The 20580-nt window shown below is 34.0% G+C and overlaps 1 protein-coding gene across 9 annotated transcripts in view; it reads left to right on the top strand.

Moving 5' to 3' along the window:
• Nucleotides 1-20580, top strand: part of CSPP1 (centrosome and spindle pole associated protein 1) — a 99127-nt gene that overhangs the window by 15228 nt on the left and 63319 nt on the right. For 5 of the 9 annotated variants that reach the window (XR_006788168.1, XM_045861132.1, XM_045861131.1 and 2 more), the window contains 7 exons: nt 3605-3708; nt 4419-4442; nt 8216-8296; nt 9647-9745; nt 10408-10847; nt 17658-17756; nt 18897-18964. Coding sequence is in view for 8 of the 9 variants with exons in the window: in XM_045861132.1 (XP_045717088.1) it covers nt 3605-3708; nt 4419-4442; nt 8216-8296; nt 9647-9745; nt 10408-10847; nt 17658-17756; nt 18897-18964 (915 nt within the window). In the remaining variant the exon portion in view is untranslated. The remainder of the gene's footprint in view (nt 1-3604; nt 3709-4418; nt 4443-8215; nt 8297-9646; nt 9746-10407; nt 10848-17657; nt 17757-18896; nt 18965-20580) is intronic. The other 4 variants (XM_045861135.1, XM_045861137.1, XM_045861136.1 and 1 more) reach the window with 4 other exon arrangements.

Raw genomic sequence — 20580 nt, forward strand, 5'->3', positions numbered from 1 at the left:
GCTTCAGAAATCAAATACTTCTCTGATATCTGTGCTTCCTGGCATAGTATTTTATCATTTAAAATATTTGAAAAGTATGTAATATGATTATAACAGCTTTATTGAGGTGTCTATGGCATAGCATAAAGTTTACCCATTTAAATTGTGCAATTTAGTGGTTTTCAGTGTATTTATAAGTTGTGCAGCTATCACTCATGTCATCGTCCCAAAATGTAATTTTACTTTTGAACTCTATGTAAGGAAACACTGCTGAAAATTGAAGTTTATCTTGAAAAATTATCCTTTTACAGAGTTTTTGTTCGGGATGATGAAATAGATAGTGGTGAGGTGACTTTCAGTCAAGATAGAGGTGTAGGTAAATGCGGCCTGCCTCCTAGAACAACCATAGCAAAATTACAGCTGAATTCCAAAACAGATATCACTCAGAACTATCAGAAAATTGAGCTGTATGGAACTCTGACAACTAAGGAATTAACGAAACCACATTCGTCCAGACAGGTAGGAGGGGCAGAGATGCAAAGACACAGAACAGGCTGATCCCATACCCATGTGTGGTGGATATAAATTGAGGGGATATCTTGGGAGCAAGGGAACCCAGCCCCATACCAGACCACCCAGCCTAGTGTTCCATTGTCAGGAAGATAAGTCCCCATAACTTCTGGCTGTAAAATCTGTGGAGCAGTTGGGTTGGTGGAAGAAACTGCGGAATTCTCAGGTGTCTATTTTTGGAGAGCCCTGCACATAGACTTACTCAGACATTCCCACTGGATTCCAGCACTGGCGAAATACCTTTGGGGCACTAGTGGCATATGGGGAGGACCGAAGTGTTTGGCACCAGGGCGAGAGCTGGGGCACAGCTTTCTCCAGGACAGAACTGTAGACAGCAGCCACTATTCCTTTTCTGAGCCTTCCTCACTACAGAGCCCAGTGTGGTGGTACTATATCTGAGATTCTTATCATTCTGACTCACACAGTTAGCCCTGTCCTGATGATTAACTAAGGCTCCGCCCCATCCCAAGTACCAGCCTACCCAAGCTGGTAACAGTGGCTTTTAAGAATGTGTCTAGCTCAGCCATTCTTATGGCTTCAGACTTTCCTAAATCTCAAACAAGTATCAGCTGAGTCAAGCATCTGTACCTCTCTCTGAGTGGCCCCAGGCCCGGCACCAGCAGCAGCTATCTGCAAATTGCTTTATAGCTTACACGAAGAGGCACCAGACAGAATGCAGGTAGTGGCTGACACTGGCTTGTACCACCTGGAAAACCGCAGAGCCTGTGCACCCAGTGGACTATTACACACCATGTCAGATCACCAAAACCCAACCGTTTCCATCAGCCACAGAGGGAGGAGATTGGTGGCTTCTGGTCACAGCCAGTCCTACCAGCTGTCTGGCTTGGGTAAATCCCTCCTGTTGACCTGCTGACAGCATTTAAGACTCAGTTACAAGGGGTGGGAGTACTCAGTCAACACATAGGGTGTACCTCCCGTACCCAGCTTGGGGGAAGGGGGATGAGGGATGCTGTGCCACTGCCCTACAGGACACCTACTACATTAGGCCACACCACCAAGACACAGAGTCAAACCAAGTCTACCTAATACATAGAAACAAATAAAGGGAGGCTACCAAAATGAAGAGACAAACATGGCCCAAAAGAAAGAACAGAACAATACTCCAGAAAAAGAACTAAACAAAATGGAAAAAAAAAAGCAATCTATCAGGTGCAGAATTGAAAACACTGGTTATAAGGATGTTCAAGGAACACAGTGAGTACTTCAACAGTGTAAAAACGATCCAATCAGAAATGAAGGATTATTTGGAATAATGAACACTAACTGAAATAAAGAACAATTTAGAGGGAATCAACAGTAGAGTGGATGAAGCTGAGAATCAAATCCATGATTTGGAACATAAGGAACCAAAAAACATCCAATCAGAACAGCAAGAAGAAAAAATCCAAATTCAAGTGTTTCAACATATGCATCATAAGGGTTCCAGAAGGAGAAGAGAAAGAACAAGAAACTGGAAACCTATTTGAAAAAATAATGGAAGAAAACTGCCCTAATTTGGTGAAGGAAATAGACATGCAAGTCCAGGAAGCAGAGTCCCAAACAAGATGGTTGCAAACAGGCCCACACCAAGATATATCATAATTAAAATGCTAAAGGTTAAAGATAAAGGGAAAATCTAAAAGCAAGAGAAAAGCAGACAGTTACCTACAAAGGAGTTCCTTTAGACTGTCAGCTGATTTCTCAAAAGAAGGTTTGCAGGCTAGAAGGGACTGGCAAAAAGTATTCAAAGTAATGTAAAGCAAGAATCTATGACCTAGATTGCTTTACCCAGCAAGGCTACCAGTTAGAATCGAAGGGCAAATAAAGTGCTTCTCAGGCAAGAAAAATCTAAAGGAATTCATTATCACCAACCCATTATTATATGAGATGTTAAAGGGACTTATTTAAGAAAAAGATCAAAACTATGAACATTAAAATGTCAATAAATACATAACTATCAACAATTGAATGCAAAAAACAAACTAAGCAAACAAGCAGAACAAAAATGGAATCAGATATGGAGAACATTGGGATGGTGGTCAGTGGGGACAGGTCTGGGGGGTGGGGGAAGAGGATCAGGGATTAAGAAGTACAAATTGGTAGTTACAGAATAGGCAGGGGGATGTTAAGAGCAAGTATAGGAAATGGAATAGTCAAAGAACTTACATGCATGACCTATGGACATGAACAAAGGAGTGGGGGTTGTGGAAGGAGTTGTGGGTGCCTGGGGGAGCAAAAAGGGGGAAAAATTGGGACAATTCTAATAGCATAAAATATAAAAAAATAAAAAATGAAATGGTGGTGGTTGCACAATGTTTTGAATGAACTTAATGACACTGAATTTTATGTTCAAAGTAATTAAAGTGGTAAATTCTATATTATGTAATATAAAATTTTTGCACAGTAATAATTAATGTCCATTTATGTGAAATCAGAATTGGTGGTTTAACTTTGAAAGTTTTTGGAAATTTCAGTCTGAGCTATTTTGGTCCTAATTTGTCTCAAACATGTTACAGCAAGGATGTTCTTATTGGTTAAAAATCATGGTATTAATTTTTGGACTGAAAACAGACATTAAAATTGCTGTAGGTATTTTTGTAGAATTATCAGTGGAATTAACCGAAATAAAGCTTTTCTTTAAGTTTGCTCTCCTTGATAAACCAAGATACTAAGCAGTGCAGAACCGCTATCTAAAGGGGGAAGGAGTAATATGAAACATAAAAGAACATGCAGGCACACGATAGTGAAAAGTATTTATTTATAGATGCATAAAAAGTCTCTGGAAGGAGTGAAAAGAAACAGGAATGTTGGTTGTTCTGGGCAGGAGAGCTGGGTAGCTCGGGTTCATGGGTGGAAGTGATATTTTCCAATATATGGGTATATTAACCGTTGAAACATTTTAAATAAAAAAGTTTTTTTTTTTATCCTGATCTTAGTTTTCAGAATGAACATGACTATATTCCTTCCTACTGTGCTTTGTTACAGGAGATTGTATTGAAATTGAGATTGGTTTGAAAATGAGCTACATTACTTTAAGAAGTTGTTTTCTTTCTAGGACTTGATTATGGATTGAGTTTACCACTTGGGGAAGACTATGAACGGAAGAAACATAAACTAAAAGAAGAATTGCGGCAAGATTACAGACGCTATCTTACTCAGGTAGGGTTCTGTAAATTAGTTGAGTCTTATGCTTCAGAAGTCATGTCCTAAATTTGTTTTCCTAAGATTTAGTTATATGTATTAATTTTTAGGTTTTCATTAGCATCAGCAACAGGATATTGTAGAGAAAGTTGAGTAACATATATGATATTGACGGAGAAAAAAATGGTGCTGAAAACTGGTGCCATGGAATAGCAGTCTCTTGATTTTTGGAGTAGGGCAGTGGTTTCTAATTTTAAATGAAATCACAAATTCTGATTGTTTATGTTTTCCATAAAATTATGGTTTAAGATAGCCCAGTTAAGATTTCCTACTCCTCTATTCCCCCAACCATGTATTAAAATAACACATGGAGTTCTAGTTGCTTATTATTTTTCTATGAGTTAAGTTTATAAAACTTTAACATATTTAATCACAAACTCTTTGCTTTATGATTTAATCTGCATACTTAAGCAGAACTCTTAAGTGTATTTTGTTAAATTATGTAATAGCTAAATTAAAGATTTATTTTAAGTTTTAAAATGCAATTTACATTTTGATTATAAAATTATTTTAAACAAGCATGATGTTTGTAGTCATCCCAGATATTCTTTATTTTTTTAACTACTTTATAACACTTGTTCCAAATTTCTAAGTTCTCTTTTATTCTGATTTGTACATGATGAGAAAGGACTTTGAATATATTTTATCAATGGTTTGTTTCCCTTTAGGGTATTACAGAAGCAAAGAGAAAGGTAGGCTTGCTTGCAAAATGTTCTCCTTTAGATTTTTTTTTTAAATCTAGTAGCTTGCAGTCATTGGCACCTTCGATATTGCTGTTCTCCTATGAGAAAAATAGCTTTATCGTGATTTTCAGAGTTTTGAATGGTACCATTTTGTATTTTTGCATTTAGTGAGGTGACATTCTAATTTTTCTTTAATTCAGTTAAGCATTCTTTTTGATGCTTGCATTTGTTTTTGTTGCTTTCTTACGCTGTCCTTTAGAAATATTCCACATCTATTGTGAGTCTATTTGTTTTCATCATGCCAGCTTTGTTCTTCAAATTATGCTATAATCACATTAAGATGAATAAAATAATAGAATATTCAAGATATTCTAAGATGTTTTTGAACTACATGTTGTCAGGATTTGGATCACTTGATATTTTTGCATCCAAACATGTGGATTGCATTTGTAAATTTATATTGTAAAACAAAGACAAACAATTTTATAATTTTACAATTGTGATTTTATAAAACCTTTTAAAAAGAATCTCACACATTCATTCATCATTTAACCAACACTTTTTAAACACCATGAAAAATTAGGTATGCATCCTACCTTTGAGGGACTTAGAATCTAGCTGTAGAGATAACATTCATGCAGTTCAGAAGTGACAGCTTGAACAAGAAGGATAGAATGATTAGGAAAGGCCTCACGGTGTTATTTTGTAAGACATTGTAAGACATTATGGGATAGGTAGAGTTGGATGTTAGAGGGCGAATTGATTGAGGAGAGGAAGGAAGCTTTTCAGATAGCAAATATAGAATAACGGCGAATTTGTGACGTAGACCTTCGTTCTGTATGAATGAAGCATATTAGGTTTACCAGCCTGACTGAGTTGGATTCTTTCTGGGAGTAGTAGGAAGTAATGATGTAATGATAGAGAGGATAGGATCCAGTAGAAGTCAGTTAGATGTTTTTACTTGGTGTGTGAAAGGCAGTGGTGAAACATTTACCTCCTGAAGCAGCCTGTGAGGATCTTGGTAGCTGCTTTACACAGTTCTGCAAGTTAGAGACTCTTTTCTTGTCCTAAATCAATACTACAGATTTTCACCTGATCTCTCCCATTAATTCTTAGTCCATTCTCTATTCTGCTTTCCAGAATCATCCTGCCCTGTACTGATTTAAATACCTCAGTGTCTTTTCACTGTCTCCAGGATAAAAATTCGAATGCTGTAGGATGGCACTTAAGGGCTTTCATGTTCCAGCCCACCTCCCTGGCCTTGTACCTTGTTATCCTACCTGCTCCCCTCTTAATTGGGTTGGATTTTCCTCTGACAGCTGCCATTTTCACTTGTAGATTTTACATTTCTTCATAGGTGTGTGATTTTAAAAAAGAACAGTGGTGGGAGGCATAAGAAGAAATTGCCTTTGTGAAAAGAAAAGAGATCAAGGAGTATAGATGTTTAAATTCAAAGTGATATCCAGGAGTTTTTGGTGTTGGTTATCAAGAACGCAGTTGTGGTAGAGGAACAATAGTCCCCTAATATGAAAGAGACAATTTTGGTTGATATCTGAGAAAGTGGGAGTAAAAGGAAAGCAAAGGAAAGAGAAAGTTGTGTAGGATGTTGGGAGATGGCTTCAGTGGTTTCATTGACACTGGGGTTACGTGCGCTTTCCAAGGCTTGTTCTTTCTGTGTTTCTTGTACAATCTAGGCTTGTAGATTGCATGGATATTACCAAGAAATCAAACCTTTAAATTTTGTCAATGAGAACCATGAAAATATATAACTACCCTCTCTACCATCTCCTTTCATCTTTTTAGAATAAAAGGCACTTGAGCATCTAACAATACAGAAAGGACGTATTCTCAGAAGAATGTTGTTAAATTGAATCAGTAAATTTATAATTTCAGCCCAAGTTTCTCCTCTGAACTTCAGATTTTTCTATATGGCTGCCTATGTGACATCTTCACTCAGAAATCTAATGGATGTCTTAGGTTGAACACATCTACAGGGGAATGCCAGATTTCTGTTTTTCCCCCTCCTCTTACCTAGAAACTGGGACTACCTGTAGTCAGTTCTTTTAATTTTCTTATTATGTTATAGCACTTATCACCTTCTAATGTACCTTTATGTTCATTACTTTTTGTCAGTTTCCCCTGCTTGCATGTAAGCTTCAGTAAGGCAGGAATTTTATCTGTTCTCTTTACCGATGAATCTCAAGTGTATCAAACAGTTTGGGTCATTGTAGACACTCGATATTTATTGGATGAATGAGTAACTAAAATTCAGCTTTTGCAACACTCACTGTGTTGCCCTTACTGTTTGTGTTATTCATTTTATGAAAAATTTCAAACATCATGCTGGACCTGGATTGAGAGTGGGGAATTGCTCAGTGAAGGAGTGATATGTGCTCTCTCTCTCTTCCTAGGGTTAGAACTCGAATGTGTTTTGTGTATAACTCTACAAAATGATTAAGGTTATAGTGTATTTTGGTATATAGGGACTGCCATATTATTTGGTATATATGGTAACTGTCATATTATTTCCCTTGACAAGTAAATTTAGAGTTCTACCAACTTTCAGATTAGCTTTTGTAGCATAAATTAAGTTATTCATAAATTTAGATTTAATGAAACATCATTAATTTAGTTTTATTAATCTGTTCCTGTAATGCTTTGAAAATAACTTTGTTGAAGCTGTTAGTACAGTGTTTGGTAGTTTGTTTACATGTTTGTTTTCCTGACTGAACTGTAAATCTCTTGAGTATAGGGAACATATATTCTTTGTCTCCCAACCACCTTAAAAAACTGAAAACTATTAGATGGTCAATAATTGCTTGTTTAATGAATAAATGAGGGGCATGGAGCTGGACAGGTTAATAACTATTGATTTTTTAATCCTTATAACCTACTCATATAAATAACACCCCTGTTTTACAGGCAAAGAAACTGAGGCAGAGAAATTAAATAATTTATTCTAGATTATATACTACTAAGCAGCAGATTATATACTACTGGGGATTGTGTAAATTTTTCACTAATTCCTTGTGTTTGCTTTATAGTTATTCAAAGAGATATTATATTTTTTGTCTTCCTGGATCCTTATACCAGCTTCAGTAGGCAGAGCAGATACCACCCCATTTTATAGAAGAAGAAAGTCTGGGTCAGGGAGGTTAAGTGACTTGCTCAGTGTGGCATGACTAAGAAGGGTTGGGGCTACTCCTAGAGCCTAGCTCTTTTGACTTCTTGTCTAATGCTCTCTCTACTACACTGCATTACCTAAATGTTCACTGAACAGAAATGAGGGGGCATATGAAGAAACAGTCTTCATAGTTTATATCTTCTGGCGTTTTAGTAGCTATTCGCTCATAATTGCAGGAAAAATAGAAAGAAACATTAATGCAGCATGCATAGGATATTCGTGAGGAAGTTTAAATTTTCCATAACAAGAGAATAGTAGGGCATTGAGAATGAAGGATAATGTGCTTAGAAGAGAAATATGAATTAAGAAAGTTTCTTTTTTGTTTTATGCTTTATAAAATCATCTTGAATCAATAGTCATATATGTGTTACAAATGAAAACGAAGACCTGATTCTCCTCTTCAGAGAGTTGTTGATTGGAGGAAAATTCTCTTTTTTTCTAATATGATCTCTATATATTTGTGGTTTCTGTCTTCATCTCCATTTCATTCCTTTGCTCTGCAAAATGTAATAGCTTAGAATATCGAAATTAAAGACAGTTTATGAAACATTTATAAAGGCAATTAGGTAATATATTTTTTTAATGTGTATATATACAGAAAAATTTTCTATCCACGAGTGAAACAGATCCATCTACTCTGGGAGTTTCTCTTCCTATTGGTGACAGGTTATCTGCCAAGGTAGGTGGATAGGAGTAGTTATTCTGGGTGGCAGTTTTATGAGGTATCAAAATTATTCCTGATTTAACCATATTCCTGATTTAAATTCAAACAGATTATATCAGTTTCTATACTTGAAATGTATGTTTTCCAAAAGCCTGTAGAGTCTCTAATTGCACTAATTTTTTTGAACATTACATTTGTAACCATGTAATGTGATATATTTCTTTAATATGTTGATCAATTGAATATCCAGCACTAGTTCCTGAGCTGTGAAGTTTATGCTCTGTAGCACAGTGAGATGAGTGGAGAGTATACTGAGCTTTTATGTAGGGTAAGGGTGTGGGGAGATTGGGAAGTCTGTTTTTGTCACTTCACAAATACATGTACATATTCTTTAGAGGCTTCAAAAGCAGTTTTGCATTATGATATTTTACTGACTATAATAATTTAACCTTTTTATGTTAAAATACAACAAAGATCTGTCCTTGGCCAATGTGGCTCAGTTGGTTGGAACATTGTCTCTTAAATCAAAGGGTCTGAGGTTTGATTCCCAGTCAGGGCATATGTGTAGGTTGCAAGTTAGGTCCTCAATCTGGATTTGTAGGAAAGGCAACCTATTGATGTTTCTCTACCCCATTGATGTTTTTCTCCCTCTCTCTCTCTCCCTTCCTTTCCCTCTCTTTAAAATCAATCAGCATGTCCTCGGGTGAGGATGGATGGGTGATAAATACATACAAACATACATACATATATACATACATACAACCAGGATCCTTCTTTAGCCTGGGAAAGAATGGTTGGCAGCAGGTCTTTAGGGAGGGGGATGAAGGATGAGAGCAGGAGATTGCCCTGAGAAGGAAATAAGGAAAGTTACCTGGTCAGATCTCCTTGAGAACATGCTAATGACAGACTTCCTAGCAAACACATTATGTGTTTAGTAGTAGGAAAGATTTATTTATGATGCTTTTGACATAGTGCATCTGGATTGTCTAGGATTGGTGTTGGTAAACAAACCTAGAATCCATGGATCTAAGGAGCATGGCTCTTTGGAAAATGTAACCTGAGCTTACAACTACTGGACTGTGGAATGGAGATGTTTCACAACGGAAGCAGCTCCCTTTTAGTAGAGGCCTTGTGTTAAACTGTGCCTAAGTATGTTGTAATGCATGTTTTAACATGACAAGAAAGGGGAATTGCATTGATGGTCTGTAACTTCCTGCTTCTCCTGTGCCTTGCAACTACTACTGTCCTTGAAATTATTAGTAAAACATGATTGTGGGCAAGATCTCTGATTTATGTGTCTCATTTAACATGAAGATACTTTTTCCTGAAATGAAGTTAACATTGCCGTTTGGTGTCTATTTCAAGGAAAGATTGAAACTTGAACGCAACAAAGAATACAATCAATTTCTCAGGGGTAAGGAAGAATCTACTGAAAAGCTCAGACAGATAGAAAAGAGTACTGAGGTAGGTATTGCTTTTAAAGTAAATCTGTAACACTACAAGATGAATATTTTGTACTTACTTGAAATATTTTTATGTTATACACATTGATTGGTTTTTAATGTGTTATTTAAAAAATAAGCTGAATTGTATTAAATAGGATATTTAAATATTTAGTTTTGTAAATGGTTTTGTCTTATGTTGAAGAACTTACCATACCTTTTAACTTCATTTTCATTTGAGATTGGTTTTAAGTTATTTTTGTCTATTTTAAGTGTTTTTTATATTGACAGTTTCTAGCTGTGTGATATTTTTTCCAAATTTAAGGATGGTTAATATTACTAGGGTCAAAAAATTTATCATCTCCTTTCTTTGTGTTGAGAAAAAATTTTATTTGAAATATTTTGAAGCAATATTTAATTCCTAAAGTATGTCCAGTATCTCCTAGGGTAGGAATTGGCATTTAGTTTATTTTCTCTTTTTATAGCTATTTATCCATATTACTGCCTGTAATAAATATTAAGTGTTATTAAATGATAAATTTCAATGATAAATAAGTATCTCTTATGGGTGATAAAGCCTTAGTTGAGATGAGAGACTAAGGATCATTTGAAGGTTTAATTACCTTTTAAGAAATAACATCTCATTAAGATCTGTTTCTTTCTTTCTTTCTTTTAATTGACCAGCACAAAAGTCAAAGGAATAAAAAACCTATTAGTCAGGTTAAATATGATTTACCTTCACAAATACAAACATCTTACCAAAATTTAGAGGATCCCAGGAGAGACGTCTTAACTCCTTCAGAGGCATATGAAGAACTTTTAAACCAAAGACGACTAGAGGAGGACAGATACCGACACCTTGATGATGAAATTGAATTAAGGAATAGAAGAATTATTAAAAAAAGGAATGAAGAAGTGGACATTTCCAATAAAAAACATCAAAGGTATGCCAGCAAGGTGGACGTCCCAGATAGAAGATGTGACAGGTTTCATGAGCATCGTGTCTTGGACAGACGCTATCATAGGCCAGACCAAGATCCTGAAGTAAGTGAAGAAATGGACGAGAGGTTTAGATATGAAAGTGATTATGATAGAAGACCTTTGAGAGTATATACAAGTGACAGGTATTTACAACTTCATTTTTATTTTCTTTACTTGCTTAGTATTATTGTAGTTACTTTTTATCAATTATGTTAGGGAGAAGCAGTTCCATTTGATTTACATATTTAATTCTAAGATACTGTCAGCTTTGAGGTACACCATTATTTAATGTGCCCCTGGGAGAACAAAGAAAACACCCAGAATGGGGAGAAAAGGACTCTGTCATAGAGGTGGAACACTGAAAAGCTACAACCTTTATGTAAAATTAAAAGAGAAGTAAACTTGCACACAGAAATGGACAGAAAAGAAAAACTTCCATGTCTCAAGTTTGGCACTGAGTAGAGGGAGTAAAATATAACTTTCTTGTGAACTGAATGGTCAGCCAGTGCTGATTCAGGTTTGCAGTCCAGATTCATGTTGCCAATATTGTCCCCCCCAAAAAAAAACAAAACAAAACAAAAAACCTTGGGAGAATTTGAGTTGTCTCACATTCATAGTGCTCCTAGGTGACTAGCAGGGGACAGTAACTCCTCTCTGCAATAACTCAACCAAAAACCAGGTTGATGGCTAGTTTTAGATATTGGAACGTGGGGAAGACAGAACACCTTAAAATAGATGAAATACAGTTTATTCCTTTAATATTCCTATGCTCTAAATCCTTTTATCAATATATTTCTTTGTTTTCAAGTTACTTATTGAATATTTATTTAAGTGAAATGGCACTAATTTGTTCTGGTCAGATTTTCACATGTTTTTCAGTTTGATTGGATGATTGTTTTTGTAATGCTATTTGTTAATTTCTTATTTTTGTTTAGTCATTTGTCTTAATACATAAAACTTGCTGTTTTTAACCTGACTTTTGATTTGGAGATAGAAATATGGCAGGGTCCCATATTTGTCATTGACATAGTAACTTGAAAGGGCTAAGTCTAAATTGGAAGCAGTTAAATGGGACTTCTTTCATTTATTTCTCCAAATAGAGTTCTTTTTTTTTATTGTTGACATCATTACAGATGTCCCCCATCTTCCCTCCTTAAATTACTTTTTTTAATATTTTAGGAAATTTTCTGAGATGTAATGCTGCACATTCAGTATTCTAATTATTGATAATAGTACAAAGCATTTACAGTTTTCTGTCTTCTCTTTATTCCATAGCTATTATGTTCTACTCACCCAATTTTTTAAATATTTACTCTGATTTAAGTAATTTGAGTGAAGGATTAGAATTTTGCAGTGCTAACTATAATTAATTGTCTCTGATTTGAATCCAATTGTTGTACTTTAGAAAATGCTCCAAATCCTTTGTTGTGTTATATTTGAAAATGTTTACATCAGAAGGTAGTCAAAGGCTGCCTAACGTAAAAAGCTCTCATTTGGGGAACTACAGGTAATCTCAGGCTTTGGGTGCTGCATTCTTTGTACATGGGAACTTTTTTTCCTTACTGTGTTTGTTTACCTTTAGAGTGTAATGTAATGCATACTTTTTAAGTTTGGAATTTTAAGAAACTTATTATGAGGTTGTTCCTTTGTTTTTTAATATATTTTAATCTATTCTATTTGTAATTATACCCTGTAATAATTTTATACATGAACTAACAAATGAATTTCAGCCTAATTATTTGAGCACTATTTTATTTTCTTATGTATCCCATAAATGAAATGAATTCTTTCTATATTATCTTCTCCAAGTGTATTTCCAGATTAAACATGAAGATGAATGAGAATAATTTGTCATACATTCCAAAGTTTTTAAAAAAGTTATTTTAAAAATGTAAATTTTTATTATGCATTACTTCCATTTTGTTAATGCATGTATCTCTATATGTAAGGTTTTTCACATATGTCTGCATGGCAATTGAGGTTAAAATTGAATATCTACATTCTAGGTTTGTGGATTTCTTATTTCCAGCAAAAAAAAAATCACATTGATCATTAAATAGTTTTTATTTCACAGGAGAGTGGTTGACAGGAAAATGACTTGTCAGTGAACTTTTTGAAACCAAAGGAATGTGCAACTGCATATGTTTTGCTCTAACCACTAATTTTTAATATACTTTAATCTTACCCAGAAATTCTTGACAAGAATAATTATAAAGGGTTGTGAGAAATACAAAATTAATTTTCCTTCATTCTGAGTTTCTCTTCTCTATTTTTTTTCTAAAATTCAGTATGTGATAAATTCTAGTTCTGATTTTTAATAATTTTTTATTTTTAATTTTTAGTCTCAGTTCTTTTCTAATTATCCTATAAACTTTTTCATATATAATAATGTATTTATTAGTGATACATTTCCCCACTTTAAATACAGAAAGGAAGCCAAAGCCCAGAAATGATTTTATTTTTCTAAACTAATTATTAATCTTTAGCAATGTTTTTGATAGTTACTAAGATGGTTAACACTTTTCTTGACAGTTGTATTCTGTGCGAATGTATTATTTGTTTATACATATTTACCAACTTAAGTAAATTTTATAATGTTTTAGGGGCTTTCTAAGTTGAAGGTAGTAGTGAATCTTACAATACTTAGGAGTTTATAGGCACTTTTTAAATATAGTCATCCTAGTCTTTATTATTTATTAACCTGAGTTATAGAAGTTAATATGTTACCATCTTATATTTAACTTTATAACCAATGTTAATAAGTAAAGGATATTTTCAGCTGTACAAAATGCTGAAGTTTTTTTTTTAGTTTTTATGTGATTAATGCAGTTAGCACTTCTTTTTAACTCTTGATATTTGCTAGTTTGTAATCTTAAGTCATTTTTAAAATTCTGAGATAACACTCCATCTGAAATTAGAGTCTGTGTGTTAGTCACATAGTTTTTAGTGTAGGATGTTCTAAGAAGTACACATGGTTAATATGAAGACATAAATGATGAGAAATATCTTATTAGAACATGAGTTGCTTAATTTGGTATAACTTCTTTCCTTATAGTTAATTTTCATTTATCTTTGGATGGACCATTTTAATATTAATTATTTTTCCCACTTTAAAATACTGTTATGGAATTTAAGTAAATATAAAAATTGCCCTGACCGGTATGACTCAGTTGGTTGGGCCTCGTCCCTGATTTGATTCTCAGGGCACATGCCTGGGTTTTGAGTTCCATTCCCAGTTGGGGCACATACAGGAAGCAACTGACTGATTGATATTTCTCTCTCACATTGATGTTTCTTTTAAAAATTTTTTAAAGAAGATATTATTTACTTACTTTTAGAGAGGGAAAGGGAGGGAGAGAAACATCAATATGTGGTTGCCTCTCACATGACTCCTGCTGGGGCCCTGGCCAGCAACTCAGACATGTTCCCTGACTGGGAATCAAACCTGTGACCCTTTGGTTTGCAGGCCAGCACTCGAACCACTGAGCCACACCAGCCAGGAGTCACAGCGATGTTTCTTTCACTCTTTTTCTCCCTCCCTTCCCCTTCCTCTAAAAATAAATAAAATCTTAAAAACATTTAAAGTAAATATAAAAATTGGGAAAGAAGTGAAAACAATGAGAAAAAACAGTTAGTAGCTCTGTATTTTTCTTTTGACTTTTGTGGTCTAGAGTACCTCTAATAGCAGACTTAGGAACTCTGACATTAGAGAAATTCTTGGTGTGAAAACAAGGTGGTGTTACCTTTAGTATATGATGATTTCTTTTAAGTAAGGAGACATTTGGTTTTTCCTCCATATGAACTGTATCAATTTAGGACTAACAGATGGTAAATATTTTATTTTCATAATATGTTTTTCTTGGTAGTATAAACAACGTAAATTTTTTTCTAAAGTAGCTTGTTTGATTCTGTGGTTTATTAAGGAAAACAGATGAAGTGAATTCATGATCATTTAGTTGTTTATTCACATGTAAGTTGGTTAGCTGAAAATACCTGTGGTTTCAAACAATTCACTTTTTTTCTGTAAGAGAGAGAGTAATTTTTTAAATAAGATAAGCAACCTGTTAATCTTTAGAGTAAACTTGGCCTCTAGCCTATACTTGGTTTCTTTGGGCATTGAGATTTGAACCTAATTCAAGGAAACAGAAAAAAGCTTTTTCCACTTAACATAACCTTTAATTTTTTGTTTTTTGATAGTAGGATGGTAAAACTATTTTACAATTATTCCCTCATGCAAATCTGATTTGCTGTGTCAAATTAAGCAAATTTTTTCTTTTATGAGGTCTGTCCCTTGCTGACAAAACCCAGTGGATTGAGGTGTGGTAAGTGAACCTGTGGATTTAAAGTCATAGAAAATTTAGTTCTGGGTCGCAGGGATAGTGTTAATCTGGTACTGGTTCTAAAGCCATAGCTACATCGAAAAGACTTCTTGGGAACAAACTGGATTTCAGCCAAATTCCTGCATTTGACTAGCATCAGGCTGTGTTTAGACTATTGAGTTCATTACTTGTAGAGATTACCTTGTGTCATTGACTCTTAAGTTGTTTCAAGAGAGAGAGATGGTGGTCAAACCGTGCTGGCTTTCACCAGTTCCCATTTACAGAGAGGACTTCATGTACCTCCATGAAGTTTTCTAAAATAAATTGTAAGACCACCATAAAAGCTGTTAAAGTGAACTAATAGGGATAACTAAGAGTGATTACATGCTAAATTTATTAGAAATATAAAAGAAACATCAGTAAATGCAGATGATTTCATTACAAGTATACAGTTATTTTAATAGATAATAAGGTGGCTAACCTTCCAAACTATAATTTGGCTTTACAGCTTGTTAGGTTCCCTTCTAGTTTTTTATTTTTTTTAGGTCTCAGGTTAGTAATTTAAAATTATATCAGTCATTTTATAAAATTGAATAGGATTTCCCTGGCTGGCGTAGCTCAATGGATTGAGCGCGGGCTGGGAACCAAAGTGTCCCAGGTTCGATTCCCAGCCAGGGTACATGCCTGGGTTGCAGGCCATAACCCCCAGCAACCGCACATTGATGTTTCTCTCTCTCTCTCTCTCTCTCTCTCTATCTCTCTCCCTTCCCTCTCTAAAAATAAATAAATAAAATCTTAAAAAAAAAAATTGAATAGGATGCCTTAAGATTTTATTTTATGCTTTTTAGTAAAATATGTCTCTCTGCTCTATTTTGGACTCAACATTTTTCCAGTTTTCACTTTATTGTAATTACCTGTGATAGGGGGACTTTTAAAATTTTGTAAATAAATTTTTTGTCTTTAATGAAAATGTCCACCTTCAACTATCTTTCACATGGACTGCTCATTAGGAGTCTTTGTGATTATACTGTAGAACTTAGCAAAGAGAACTTGACCTTATACATAAATAAAATCATTCCTTAACTTTCCTTAATTTAGAGTGAACTTTGAAAGTGATCTTTTGTTCTTAGGGTGTTTGCTTTATTAAGATATCTATCTATATTACTGAAGAACCCATACAACATGTTTTTGTACAGATGCTTTTGTGACCTTGGTACAGGCCTGCTCTGTTAACTCTTTTCTGCACGTGTGTATTTATATAGATCCAGTATAACTAAATCTGGTTGCCTGGTGTTGTTAATTACAAATTTGAATTTGAATTTATATTTACTTGTTCTTCATGTTGATAGAAGTAGACAATAACTCTAAACTGTGTCAGTTTAAAAGAGATTCAAGCATCTAGTCTTCAGATATAAAACCACCCATGTTTTCATAAATTGAAATAACTTTGAAATTCTTTTTTGAAAGAAAGGGCTTGTGGAGGGTTCTGTTGTTTAGATATGCATAAAAAATGGGAGGCATTTATATTGTACCAGGTCTTACATTAGTAAGGTTACAATGCTGTAAAGTTTTCTTCCCCACAGATGATACCGACAATGCTTGTGTGGTGGAAACAAATGAAGAATTGCTGTCTCTGTGGATAGTGAGAAGCTCCTTTTCTTCTGAAAATTGCCATTTTTCTTAATGTGATAATGAAATTCACCTAAAATATTGAACAACACTTTAACAGCCATATTTATTCCTAATAGTTCTCCTGAGAGACAATGTAGTTTAACAGCCATGTAAAGAAATGATTTAGGAAATGATAATTTTCATGGATGCTGATAAATGTTAATGTAAATAGTCATGTTTTCTGGTATGAGAATTTAAGCTAAAGAAATCAATGTTTGCCAAATGGAAAAAAGACTAATTGGAAAGCACATTAAAAAAAATTATTTTCTGAAAAGGATTAAGAAGGAAATAAAAAAACTCTAATTTTTTTGTTGTTATGACTAAGTAATCATTTTCTAGCCATGTATCAGTTTATGATGTTTTCTATGCACCTTATTCTTTCATGTGATTTATACTGTTAGCAAATGCAACCTGCTACATTTGGTATAATTAAACTGTAAGTCCGCAGCTATATTTTTAAGTTAAAAAGGTTTGTATGTATATACAATGAAATAATTCCCAGTATTTATGAGTTTTGAATAAGAAAATGATCTCATTTTGAAATTTGACTATAATCTTCATGAAGATAAGGGACCATGTCCATATACCCTGTGCCTAGAATTGAATTTGGCATGTAGTAGGTACTCAATAAATATACTTTGAAGAAAGGAATGATAGAAAAGTATATAATACATGTGTAGTTTCCAAGTTAAAGATTTGTAGAAGTTATATTGAAATAATTTATAATGACCTCCTTTTGTTTTAAAGATGGCTAAATATAAACTCTTAGTGTCTCTTACTAACCAGCAGATCATACTTGAATCAAATCTCATTCAAATTAATTTTAGAATGTATTTACAGTAAAACTTTATTATAACACTTTGTTCCCTTTAATATTTTCAACATCAAATGCAAAAACACCAAAGACATATAAGAAGGTCCACTGTATGTGGAACAAGCTCTATAAGCTAATATATTTTTAAGGATGTACGGGAACAGACAAGGGAATGTGCCTCCTATGGCGTACGGTGGCGATGTCACAGACCAGTCAAACATACGAATTTCATCTGCTGGAAATACAAGGTATGGTATGTAACACAAATTCTGCCCTTCAGTCATTACATACAGTGTGAAACAGCATGTGCTAACTGGCTTACTGGAAAGTAGAAAGATACAGTATCTTAACAGCTTTCCTTAGCAGTAAGAAAGGAATTAAAAGGAAAAAGGGTTTGGAAGTGGAGAGTTGAGTTAAATGAAAATTTTCAGTACTTTACAGCATTCTTTTAAAGAGCAAATTTTGATCATAAACTGTGCCAAGGTATTCTAAATAAGTTCCTGTCATTTTAAAGTGTATTAATTTGTTTGAAGTAATGAAAGGAGAAATAAACATAATTTAATGAACTTAAAATCAAATTAAAATATCTTGTAGTTACGGGGTGCTGTAGCTTAACTGGAAATACATTGAAAATGTTCCTGCAATGAATTTTCCTTTCAAAAGTCTGTTTTTGATTTTCACCTTATTGAGTAGATAACTTTTATGCTTACATTGTAAGATGGGTTATCATATATAATTCAGTCATGTTGAAAAGAAAGGAAAATGCATGCATTTTATATTTTATTCTTTTTCTATTTATAGTTTTTTATTATTCTGGTGGCTTTCTTCTATCATACATAAGGATGAGTGCTTCCAAATCTATAGTGTGTAATGAAGATAATATTGTGATTGTCAGAAATAGTCTATTTTCTTTGAAGAAAAGTAATTCATAAAATTGCTTGAGATAAGAGAATTTGCCTTTTGGGTCTAGTTAATGAGGATTTGCCTTTCTAGGAAGGAGTCTTTTAGGGATGGATCTTCTTTTCCAGGTATATGTATAGGAATCACCTTTTTCCTTTTTTCTTTAAAGATTTATATGTACTGATATTCATTTTCTTTACTGAGGTAACTTCTTATTTTTTTTTAAAAAAAAGGCTTTATTGGGAATCCACAGAGCCAGTGAAGCAGGCTGAAGAAAAAGGTTATGTATTTATAGAGCCTGGATACACTGAGGTCCCACTGTATAAATATATAAAATGCCATGGTTTTACCCTAACTTTAAAAATATGTAACTATTAGTTAGGAGTATCTGTAGTACTTTAAAAGGCAAATAATTCATACTTACATTTTACTCTAATTTTTGTTTCCTGAAAATTATTTAAATTTTAATTCTTTTCATTTTGTTTTAGTGCTCGAGACAATGAAGCATCCAGACCTACCCGAGAGATCTGTAGTCCCTTTGCAGGGATGCTCTTTGGTATGTGCGAATTTCCAGTCGATTAGACTTGGAGAGTGTTCTATAAAAGGTCTTTAGTGAGGATGCACAGTTGTAATTACCACTAATACAAAACATTTGTTTAATGCTTGCTTTAGAATTGGCAGTACGCTAAGCATTTAACATGTATTATATAACTCTGTATAACAATTTTAAAATGGAATAACTTTTATTTAGTGGTGGAGTTTTCTACAGAAGGTAAATGAAATATTAATTTTAGTATAAACTTTTAATTTCATATTTTATTAGTACTTTGTTGTAGCGTGGCTGTTTATTATATTCTGTTTTATTTGGGAGAGTTTTTTCATTTTTTTCTTGTTTCTTTAGCTAGCACAAAATTGCCTTGTATTTTAGTATAGTTCCCCTTAACTAAACTTTTTAATATTTTGATAGACACCCTTTCCCATGTCCTTTCCATGTAGTTTCTGAGAAGGTGTTTTGTTCAAATTACGATCATAATCTACACTTTGTCTTTACTTTAAAGAAGTGAAGGACATAGCTTCACATAAGCGTGTTGATTTGCTCTATTTACTTATCATAATAAAGAGAGCCTTATTTCCTGTGTGTAACTTTAAATAGAAAATAACACTGTTTTTTTGTGTGCGTGTAAAAACTATTAGAAAAAATTACTTGAAATTTGTTGTTAGTGAAGTATATGAGAAAATTGTATTAACAGTTTAGGTTCATTCCACTTGAAAACCATCAGTGATTTAAATCTTGGCTTAGATAGGTGAAATTGCATGTGATTCTCAGACCTCTGTTTTTTTGAAATGGCTGTTGTGAGAAAAGTGGCACAACACCTAGACTTTTATTCCAGTGTTGTGTCTTTAAGTGGGAATTGACCAGTTTAACCCATCAGTAGACCAGAAGGCTTAATTCTTACAATGTCTTTGTTAAACATGATACAAATTGGAGAAATGGCTTTGGAAGTTTTAGCCCTGGCTGGTGTGGCTCACTTCGTTGGAGCATTGTTCTGTAAACTGAAGGGTTGTAGGTTTGATTCCTGGTCAGGGCACAAATCTGTAGGTAGTGGGTTAGGTCCTCAGTCAGGGCACATTGGAGAGGCAACTGATCAGTGTTTCTCTCTCCCTCTCCCTCTCCCTCCCTTACCCACTCTCTAAAGTCAATAAACATGTCCTCAGGTGAGGATAAAAAGTAAAAAAACATTTTTAAGGTGAATGGCATGAACCTTTCATTAACGCCATCTAGGAATTATTGATGAATATTCAGTGAGATAATAACTGATGTTTGAAACAAATAATTCAAGTCATTTAATCCAGTGATTATCTCAGGGTTATATGTAATTTTTTCCAGCCTGCATTTGTATACCCATAGGGAATTTACCCGTCTGCGGCAGCACATTCCACCTTTCAGTGGCTCTGATTGTTACAGTGTTCTCATTTCAACTGAACTGAGATTTGTTTTGCTGTAATTTTGCCCAGTGATGTCATTTAGAGCCCTTTGCTTTATTTAAAAAATTAAGGTAATGGACTGCTAGAGCAAAAATAATACATTGTAGGATTTATAACCAAATCATGGTTTATTTAGAGGTATGTTTTTAAATTTCTAAATATTTGGAGATTTTTCTGCTTTTTGTT

This window comes from Phyllostomus hastatus, unplaced genomic scaffold, assembly GCF_019186645.2.
Source record: "Phyllostomus hastatus isolate PE091 unplaced genomic scaffold, TTU_PhHast_1.1 phas_scaffold_21, whole genome shotgun sequence".
NCBI lineage: Eukaryota > Metazoa > Chordata > Mammalia > Chiroptera > Phyllostomidae > Phyllostomus > Phyllostomus hastatus.